Source organism: Ascidiella aspersa, chromosome 6 (genome assembly GCF_963924565.1).
Source record: "Ascidiella aspersa chromosome 6, kaAscAspe10.2, whole genome shotgun sequence".
Lineage (NCBI taxonomy): Eukaryota > Metazoa > Chordata > Ascidiacea > Phlebobranchia > Ascidiidae > Ascidiella > Ascidiella aspersa.
This window is the reverse complement of record NC_139452.1, coordinates 21,093,884-21,104,654: the sequence shown is the minus strand read 5'-3', so window position 1 is coordinate 21,104,654 and position 10,771 is coordinate 21,093,884. Positions and strand designations below refer to the sequence as shown.

The 10,771-nt window shown below is 36.1% G+C and overlaps 1 protein-coding gene across 1 annotated transcript; it reads left to right on the top strand.

The window, feature by feature from the left end:
• Positions 1-7,122: 7,122 nt before the first annotated feature.
• LOC146140720 (trypsin-like) lies at positions 7,123-9,872 on the top strand. The gene is made up of 6 exons (XM_083392126.1): positions 7,123-7,162; positions 7,249-7,399; positions 8,337-8,484; positions 8,887-9,001; positions 9,361-9,503; positions 9,732-9,872. Exons 1-6 carry the CDS (start codon positions 7,123-7,125, stop codon positions 9,870-9,872), a joined length of 738 nt encoding a protein of 245 aa, XP_083248252.1.
• The last annotated feature ends 899 nt before the right edge of the window (positions 9,873-10,771 follow it).

Genomic DNA, 10,771 nt, shown 5'->3' with positions numbered 1-10,771 from the left:
AGAGATTGATTTTTAGAATTGAGGAAGGATGTCAGCTTGTTAGTTTGCTGCTTCTTAGCCCTTTTATCTAGTGTAACTGCTGTCGTTTTTGCAATATTAACCTGTGGGTGAGCTGTTTGTGGTCGTTGATGTTCAAAGACTGGAATCGCGAACACTGTCCTGGCCAGAGGGGCTCTGTCCACTTTTGCGAGCGTTTCAAGGAGACGATTTCGGTGTGCAAACGCGAGAAAACTTTGACGCAAATGTTTCGAAACCATTAAGTCAACGTCGACTGTAAAATGGTAGGCGGTGGTTGTGTTGTTTCGCGCAACGTTCCTCATAAAGTTTATAGGGAACGCTTTATGGTTATTCCGCTCTATTGTCTTTTTTTGTGCAAGATGAAGGGTTTCCGCAACATGTTCACAGTCCGCTGGAGCAGTTGAATCACTAAGTGTGAAGCAGACTTCGTTTTCGTTGAACCCAGTCGATGGAAAGGCAAAACTCCACGCTACGTGTTGTTTGACCGGTTTAAAACAGGTCCGAAAATCTTTAACGAGCTGCAGCAATTCACTGGCAAAATTTTCCTACAAATCATTATGTGTTTAGATTGTATTTGCAAAATACCTTATGAAATTGTATTGTTTGTAAGAAAAGTACTGTACCGGTAGCAATTTCTTTGAAAATTAATTAACCAAACTATATATAAAATTGTTGAAATAGCCCAACTCATATTTTAAAACTCATTTTTCCATGATTGCAAAGGCATGTTGCTATAGAAAAATATTATAGATTTAAGGATAGTGCGACATTCTGTTAAAAATAAAGTTCCCCAAGCCGCTGAGTTTGCCATTGTCTTAATCGATAAATTAAGTCAATGTTTAGTAAAAACTTCAGCGGTAAAACACTTTGTTTGAAACAAAGGTTTATTGGGACTTACGTGATTCAGGTACACCGCAACATTGATTGGTCCCTGCCACGAGTTAGCAATTGCTGCAATATTTCTTAACTTGTAAATGTCAGTTTGTGTAACAAGCGTTACGTCGTTGTAGTCTGTCTGGCGGTCGGCCAACCAAAGTCCATTTACAACAGATAGTTGGATTTTGCGATGCCATTTCGCTCGGTGGCAGACACGATATCTGGAAGCAAAATTATGCCTGGATATAAAGCAGTTAAACGTCCCGTTTGTCATAATATTTATTCCTGTTAAACTTTCCCAGACTTGCATAGGGTTAACACCGTTTGTTGTCGTTTATTTCTAAATTTATTGCGTTAACTGTGACATGTTGTGCACCCATGTAAGGTATAGTTATTTTTATTGTAGAAATTTTATGGTTAACAAATTGCCGTTACAAAATGAAGAAGCTGTACATTATACATTGGTAAGTTTGGTTTAAAACTTTATGTTTTTGTTTTATTTATATATTATTATAAGACAACCTATAATAAAGTTACGTATAACGATTTAGTTTAAAAAATTCAGGATTTAACGTAAGTATATAGGAGATTAAGAATCCTAGCGACTTGAAACGAGTCTACCCCTTTGCGACACTGTGCAAAGATTGTAAAATCAACAATGTTGCTATGAATGTAAAATATCCAGGCACTTAACAGGCTATAATTTAATTTACTATTAATGAACTTTTTATAAATAAATAAAAAATTACGAAAGTCAAAATAATTCTATTTTTATTCGCGGCTTTCCATTTTGGTTGTGTAACAAGTCTCCAAGCAAATATTTAAACTTATTTTACAGGATTTGGAATACATCAATTTTTCGTATGCCAAAAGCAAAAAAATAAATTGGTAACTATTAAATTAAAATAAGACGAAGAAAATCAAACAACAAATTAGGCTAGTTATAGGCTTAAGATGGTAAAACAATACTGGAAGTAATATGGCAGCATATAAGTATATTTTTAGAACAAACATTTACAAAGCTTATAAGATATTACCTTTTAGTGTTGTTTAGTGTGATATCATCGACAGCAAGTCTTGAAAAGACGAATATACCGGTGGTTGCAAATAACATGATCGTAACATATCGCCTTTTAATAGCTACAACTAAATTGGTTCCCGCCATTAGCAAAACTTGTTTATATTTTAGATTCGCCCCAATAAACAATGTTCGCTTAACAGTTAACAATAAAAAAGATTAAAATACCCCATGATCAAGCAACTAAACTATCACAAGACTAGAAACTATTTTTATTTAGTTTCCAATGCAACTTTTTCACGGAATAAATTTACATCAGTACACTTCACTTACTGCAAAATAGATTTTTGGAAACTTACTGGAAGAAATAGATTCAGAAATTGAATGTGGAGTCTCTTTTTGCAACCCTTTGTTAATTTTTGCCTCAGGGCATACAAATTATTCAAGGAAATTATAAGCCGCTTTAAACCCTAAAATAACAGCTTCACTTCTTTAATGCAGTCGCAATGTATTTATAGGTACTCGTAAAACAATAAGGGAATTTAACTAGAGGGTCATTTTAACACGTTAATTTTAATAAGAGAGGCATTTTAACACGTTACCTGTGTCAACAACATAAATTAAAGAGTTGCTATAAATTGTTACATACTAATTCGGGGCTTGCTTTTCAAAGAGCTGATGTGACTGTACTTTCACAAACAAAACGTTTACTTATCTGTGTGGCGCTGTGAACGCAGCAATGACAAATGCCCACAGAGTGTAAACAAAAGGCTATACAGCTTGTTATTATATTGGAAGTTGTGGCCCATTGACTGCCATAAACAACATTAGTATTTGCGCTGGGTAAAGTTCGCGTAAACCAACGGAAGCATCCAAAGACAAAAGATGTTTCACTAACGTGATCTATGCATTTTTAAACTATCGCTGCTGCCACGCAACCCTTCTAGGCTTATTCATCAGTCACGAGAGTTTATTGAGTTTGATCTAGCGGCAGTATGCAACGCCTAATGTTTGTCACTGGATGTCGATATTTTAAAATAACCAATAAAGGGAAAAAACCCTCACAAAAACACTTACTTCTTACTATATCTAATATAATCAATGCGGTTTGTTGTTGTTAAGATATGGTTAGACTTTTCTGGGTTGCTTTGTTCCTGTTCCGAAATCGCTTTATATGAGAAATAACGCTTTAAATTTTCTTATGTTTTTAAAAATACGCATGATTAAATTTGATGGTTTGTTCGAAAATACGATCGATACATTGCAGATTCTCTAAAACCGTTAGGAATAGTTTTATTACTACCAGAAATTTATAAAATTATAATGTTAATAACTTTAGAAACCCGAATTAGTTTTATTTGTTGGGTTAACTACTGTTTGGGAATATTTATATAAGTTGGTTAACTAGAGTTGGAAAATCTTTGCATATATAAGTTGATTAACGACAGTTAAGAAATCTTTACATATTTATTTGTTGAGATTTGTCTAGCAGAGATCGAAACAGCTTCATGCAAACCAAAAGGGAACTTATTGTATTATAGCTAGACAAACAGAAAATGGGTGATGTCTCTGCGCCCTGTGGGAGCCTCGCCTTCTCTGGTGGCATTTTGCATCATAAACAAGTGTTATAGCGATGTAGCCGACCCATTAATGGCACGTTACTGTATATTTTAGCAGCGAAAATTAAAAAAAAGGTGTTATATTAACGTTTAAAACAATATTACAAAACTTACACGGCGTTGCTCTATAAAATGAAATGTCATTAGTGATTTATCACGTTTAAACGGGCCACGGGCTTTTCTCGCGTTAGACGAGGCCGTTCAATAAACAGTGTCGTGTTTGTACCGAAAACTACTTGACATCACCAGGACAGCGACAGTAGATCGAGCGATTTTTTTCGTACCAACTAAGCAAAGCCGCATTACCTATGTTTGTCTAACTGAAATGCTTTCCTTGAGCTTCTTTATAATGCATTATTGCCAAGCCTCGAAAACGACGGAGTTTCGTCTAATTCGAGATTCTCAAACGGTGTGCCATGAGAAATTTTCAAATATGCCGTGGGAACTTTGGTAATTATGGTTTAGTATAGCAAATAGGCATCCAGACAAGTGTGCTATAGACTTAAATACAAACCATCAGTCTATCTCTGATAGTGTCACAGGTTTAACTTTGGCCTTGTCGAGCAGTAAAGGTGACTGTTAAGTTATATTTGCATTGTTTGGTAGAAAGTGTGTCGCGAATATGTTTTAATTTTTTAGTGTGCAGTATGCTGAAACAAATTGTGAACCACTGATCTAACTACTACACACTAAAATAATCCACCAGGAATAAGTTGCGTTGGATAAAATTACCGCACTAAATGAGTTTAACTGTAAGACCGTCTATTATTGCCTACGTGACGAATTGCAGTTCCAACGCAGCACGATGCAAACTCACTAGCACCGCTCATAACCTTATACTTATTTCATCATCGTGCTGACGAACTATCCAGGTGCAAGTTTTCCCTCGTTCCGCGTGCGACCAGAGGCGAATGTCGCGCCCGTAATAACTTAAGCTATTGACGCATTCGATGATCGCAATTACCGTAAACGAGGACGAAAATATCATACGACAAGCAATGATAAGGAAGCTTAACTCCAATGGAAAACGCGATGGTGTTTGTTTTATGTTGACAGATGTTGAATGTTTTTTGTGATAAGACACTTTTATCACTTACGTGTCGAAATATTGGGCGTTGTAGGTGAAAAGAATTAAAAAAAACAGTTTTACCGTAAGTGAGTTTATGTCCCAAACAAATTCTTGTGCAAATTGGCAACTATATAATTTTGCGCTGCTCTTGCTAATTGCATTAAAAAATCTGTAAGAAGTTTGAAGTAAACTGTTTGATAAGTTTGCCCTTTTACACCATGTTACAAATTATACGTATTATTCTGCATAGGATAAAAAGTTCTACCACCAGCCACTATATTACACTATTATATTTTAACCAAGACAGGGGCTGCAAGAAGTTTTTTGACAAAATTCTTTGTTTCATTATGCTCAATTAGCTCTGTCAAATACATGGAGTTAACAATGTATTGTGCAACATACAGATAAGAGCAACTAAGTCTGGTGGCTTTTTAGCAAAAACAGCCTATTAGCGGAAATTTTTCGATGTTTGTACAAGCCTACGTTGGTAGTACGCTTTCACCACATGATAAACTTCGCACAGACAGTATACGTATAGTCTTAGCATGTCAATTAAAATACAAACACGCGAAATGTTTCTGAGGCCTATTTATAAATTGTGATGTTGCCACTCATGTTTTGACGCTATTTTATTCATGCACCCATTTCTAACCTACTGAAAATCGTCAGTGACATATATATATATGTATATATGTATATATATATATATATGTAACACGTCTTCTGGAGCAATAAAGTCAAAATATCACGTGACATAAAATGTTAAACGAAACCTATCTGTTATTTTTACTTTACCATTAATACAGGATTGAATCATTGTAATTGAGCTCGGTTGTACGACATCTACAATGTTGTAGATGCCCAAGAAAACCTGGGACCTAAAACAAATGGGACGTTGCTGAATACATTGCATTTAACTTGTATACTAAAATTATGATAGTATATTTGTAAATGTTTTATTTGGAATATATACTGTTGTGTTTTCAATCACGTTTGACTTTTTTTTTTTAGGTTGTATTTAGTCGAAATCAATAAAATGAAATGGTAACGTAGTAGTAAGTGAACAGACATTCCTGCAGTAGGCACAAATCAAGCGCGTACACACAAACAACGCATAGCAATTAAAATAACACAAGAATGCCTCGAGCCGCGTGCTCGGGAATAGCGCGGTTGCGTTCCACAACATATACGAAGAATCTTTGAGCAGCGTTTTCGTTCATTGTAGGATTTATCCAACCGCCCGTTTCACGCACTTGTGAACTTCACTGAGCATCATGGCTAGTCATTGTTGTAAACAAGTCATTTTTAAATGACTTAAGTCTCATTCAAGTTATTTATAAAATAACTTAAATCCAAGTCAAGCCTTTTTGCGATCTGCAAATATTATAGATATGATTCTAGCGTTTCATAGCAGACGCAATTAAAATCGTTGCTACCTGCAACGTGTGTCTTATTGCATCCTAAAAAATGATTTTAGTCAACTGAAAGCAGGTGTTCGTAATCTTTTTGTAGTCGCGACCTCACTTCCCGTATTTGTAAAACCTACGCTACCCTTCAAGTATGGTGTATGGCACATAGGTGGTAAACGTAAGCCGGAAAATGTTCGTTTTTGCCGAAGCACCTCTCTGTTTACCCGGCATCCCATCGTCCCCCTGAAAGTGTTTAAACCAAGATTTCAGTTGCCTATTGTGCACAATAACGAATAATTGGATTACGTTACAAGGTAGGCCTACATGTTTTAGACGCCATATTATGACGCAACGATGTGACGTCATTCCTAAAAATTGTCATGCGTTAGGGTAAGAAAATAATTTTTCTACCCCAGTGACACAAACACCGTATTACAAATCACATAAAAAATAGTATAAATAGACAAAAAATGGAATTTCTCTTCAGATTTAGTGTCCAGATTTAAGTCAGAATCATAACGTTGTGACGTCAAGTTTTAACGTAACTTTGTGACGTCAGCTTTAATTTTATATGCCATAGAGTTTTTAGCGGGACCAACTGAAATGTTACGGCCCTTGTCCCAATTTAGGTTCGGGAAACTTTTTTTCACAAAGTTTAGTTCAGGTTTAAAATATTAGGTTTGGCGTCAAAATTCTTGGTCAACTAACCTGTAACAAAGTATTGTAATGAATCCACTCAACATCAAACGCACACCGTTTATTGAAAAGTATATAGAGTGACTTCTAAATGTACTAATTTACTTGTAAAAAGTATGAAAAAAAGCATAAAACTACATTTACATCGTTAAAGCAAGCCGAAATACGGCAGAATCTATATGGAACCCACGTCAGTTAGAAGTTGACATGGTGCATACATTATAATATTTGACCCTACTGGTCAGTTGACCAGAACATCTGATTAGTTTCACACGTAGAACGATCACTAGATCTATTTCTGAAATGCAATGTAAACGTGCCGCCGAAAAATTTGCTATAAATTGAGCAGAGAATTTGCAGACAATCAATTCGTACAGAAGTTCCCAAGGAAACCCTACGAAATCTTAACCTGAAAGAATGAAGTTGTTCATTGTTGCCCTTATGGTAGCTTATGCTGGTGAGTTTTTTGAATAAAACGAAATATTTATTTTTAACCATGCATTAAATTAACGCATAAACGCTTATTTTTTTGTTACTATATAGCCGCCACTGATGACAAAATCATCGGTGGATCCCCACTGAGCCCCAACCAGGTTCCATACCTCGTTAACATGAAGCGCTTCGGCAGTCTTATGTGCGGAGGTTCCCTTCTCAGCTCCAACTGGGCTTTGTCTGCTGCTCACTGCAATACTGCGTAAGAATAACTATGAAATCATAATTGTTTTACGTTGTTTAATATAAGTTTTAGAATGACGTAGGTTCTGAGGGCCAATTTTTCTGTTCTGCTAAAATATCTGTCTGTTCTGCATCATATCAATAAAACTGTAATAATAAGTGTTATATTTACAACTGGCTTACAACGATTTACCAAATTATGTGACACATGGATTTTAACTTTAAAATTAAAACACACTATGGAAAGCATTCAAAATGAAAAATTCAACACATGCACATTTCCATACCGCACGACATCAAAAGTAATACCAAACAATATATATTATGAAAAGCACCTAGTATAGAGTAGAGTTTTTGGAAAATAATCTTTGTGCTGTCAGTTCCCTATATTTATTAAGTCCAACGTAATACATTACGTCAGTTTACAGCAGGGGTTCTTAATCTTGGGTCGATGAACTCCTTTGGGGTCCATAAATTAGTTTTAGGGGGTACAGATGGCCTAATCAAAATATTAGTGTACTATTTAAAAAGTAATCCATTTTTGGGCTTTGTTGGCCGCTCACTGTGATACCACGTAAGATTTTCTAAATGTTGCTCAAGCAGTCCACATTGTGAGACCAGTTTGTTGAGGTTGATAGTACTAGCAGTAATTATTTGAAACAAAACAATATTTCTTGGTAAACGTAAATACAACTGAGGTATTCGGCAAAATCAAAATTCCTCATTAAGAAAACTGGATTTTTAATTTACGAAGATTACAGAGCAAAATCCACGAAAGATTGCAAAGCAAAATTCTCACCTAAAGAGTTAAAATGTACATTTTCTTCCAAATGCGAAAAATATTTTAAACAAAAGTCTATTTCATGTATAAGTTGTTCTTTTTTTAATTCAAGGAAATTTTTGATAATAACCTGGGACTTTTCGGTTGTAAATAAATGTCGTTTTTATTCTTATAGTGCCAGCAGCTTAACCATTACCGCTGGAGATCACAGCCTCGGTGGCAACGACGGTACTGAACAGCCTTCCAGTGTGGTAAGAACCGTCCCTCATCCACGATACAGCGGAAGTACTCTGGAGAACGACATTATGCTGATTGAATTGGTGGTAAAAATATCTTTAATAAATATTATTTATGGAAAACATTTAGAAATAACATCTGGTGTTGATTACATTTCGTCATGTTGTAATAAACTGGACTGTCTTCTTTCTTTTTTTACCCAAATTTTAACTTTATAGATAGTGTTTACGTGGTATCAATGGTGTACGCGGGCCGGCGCAACCACGCAGATGATTTTTTTTATTTCAATCCAGTGAATCCACGCTGGAGAAAAGTGATTTAAAATTCGATGGTTGGCTGATTAAACACGGGGTCGTGATTTAGGATAAAAACTTTATTTAATATCGGCGGTGAAACAATTTAAACGCTTTAGATATTTTTTCGCAATTATATTTGAATTGGCATAACGTTTATTGTTTATTAAAATTTTAAAATATATTTTTATGCAGACTTCCATTTCACAAAATGCAAACGTTCAATACGCCAGCCTTCCAGCATTAAACGTCGATCCCGCTGTAGGAACCATGTGCAACGTTTACGGATGGGGAAACACCGCTATTGCTGGTAAGTTTTACCGTTGCAGTTCAGATCATTTCAAATCACAAATTGCGCAACCGATTAAATACGATTGCAGTGTAAAAACAACAATTCATAAAACCCATACCGGTACCTTGGACGTTAGCGCCTTCTCACAGGGGTGCAGTGACTGTTCTTTGTAAGAAAACTGTATAAGAATTTACCAGTAATAAATAATTGAAGAAAATCGTGCGGGAACCATGTCCATTCTCGGTGATCCTTATTTCCCCATTTAGAAACCGGGTCACGGTACGGTTAACGGGACAAACTGGTTACATATTTACACCTGAAAATACAGGAACAAACTAAATTCCATATTGCCACAAATTCGTGAACATTATGCACAGGAAGCAACTATCCAGACACCCCGTATGGAGTCTCTGTCCCAGTTATTTCCAACGCTGACTGCAACGTTGCTTACAGTGGAGATATCGCCGACAGCATGGTCTGCCTTGGATTCCTTGGAACCGGCGGAAAAGACTCCTGCCAGGTTCACACTTTAATGTATTTTGTTCTCAATAGTTAGATGAATTATAGGCAATCAATTGAAATTTTCTGAAAAAGGCATATCAAAAGTATTTTCGTTCTCCAAAAAATTAAATAAAGTTACAGCTTTATATACCGCCTTAATAATGCATAACACAATTAACTGTGCGTTTCCTGCAGAAATGTTTGAAAAATGTCATCTTTTGACAAAAGTTTCTAAATTGTTAAACAGGGTGATTCCGGCGGACCTGTGAACTGCGGGGGCGACCTCCATGGAGTCGTATCTTGGGGCATCGGATGTGCTTACCCCAACTACCCAGGGGTCTACACCCGTGTCAGCCACTACATCAGCTGGATTAACCAATACGTCTAAGTTGCTTAGAGAGAAATGACGCCGTGTATTCGTACACCGCGCATTGATAGTAATCATTATTCAATAAAATCAAAATAATTCAAGTGTTTGTTGAAACGTGTAGCAAAACAAAACGCGGGGAAAGTTTATATCAATATCAAAATCCAAACTAGAGAAACTGTCACGACAGCTTCTAATTCCTTCTTGGAAAAAATGAGGTTAGTGTTAAAAGCTGTTGAGCAATTTTGACTATAGTATTAGGAAAGGTACTTTACACTTAGTCATACAAATCGTGAAGGTATAGCCAAGTGTAGCGTGCTCTCCGTCCATTTTAAACACAAAACAACGTTGCTTATTCGTGTTAACACTGTTTAAACGAAAGAGTAAGCTTAAAAGCTGTAACTTCGCCCAATGCGCACTGTTGATACAAACACGAAGCTTATATTCTTAACTTTGCAGACAATTGATCCATTTTGGAAACAACACCAAACAACGATTTTTACTTTTTAACAAACAATGAGCTTAATACAAGTTCCGATTCGACTATAGCAGGCGTCGGGAACCTATGACTCGCGAGCTATATATGGCTTTTTTGTGGCGCCGTATGGCTCTTTGAGGAAAGAATCTTTCTTGCAGAAAATACTAATAAAATGAAACTGCACGCGGCCACGACCGCTTTCCTAACTCGACTGTATTTTTTTCCTTTTTTAACACACATAATAACAAATTTCGGCGCTTCGCGCGTATCCGTTTGTAGGGATCTTTTAATATCCAGAAGGCCCTACTCTTTAAACGGAACTCCATAATCAAAATTGCGCAAACTAAACTAATTCATTTTTTGGCTCTCATGGAAATACAACCACGAATATTTGGCTTATATGCTCGCTTAGCTAAAAAGGTTCCCGACCCCTGGACTATAG

What these genes read in the sequence shown, in the direction of transcription:
- LOC146140720 (XM_083392126.1), top strand. Translation starts at nt 7,123, where the DNA reads ATGAAGTTGTTCATTGTTGCCCTTATGGTAGCTTATGCTG. An exon ending in GCTGCTCACTGCAATACTGC is followed by an intron (nt 7,400 to 8,336) that starts GTAAGAATAACT and finishes TTATTCTTATAG; the next exon opens with TGCCAGCAGCTTAACCATTA. An exon ending in GGGAAACACCGCTATTGCTG is followed by an intron (nt 9,002 to 9,360) that starts GTAAGTTTTACC and finishes CATTATGCACAG; the next exon opens with GAAGCAACTATCCAGACACC.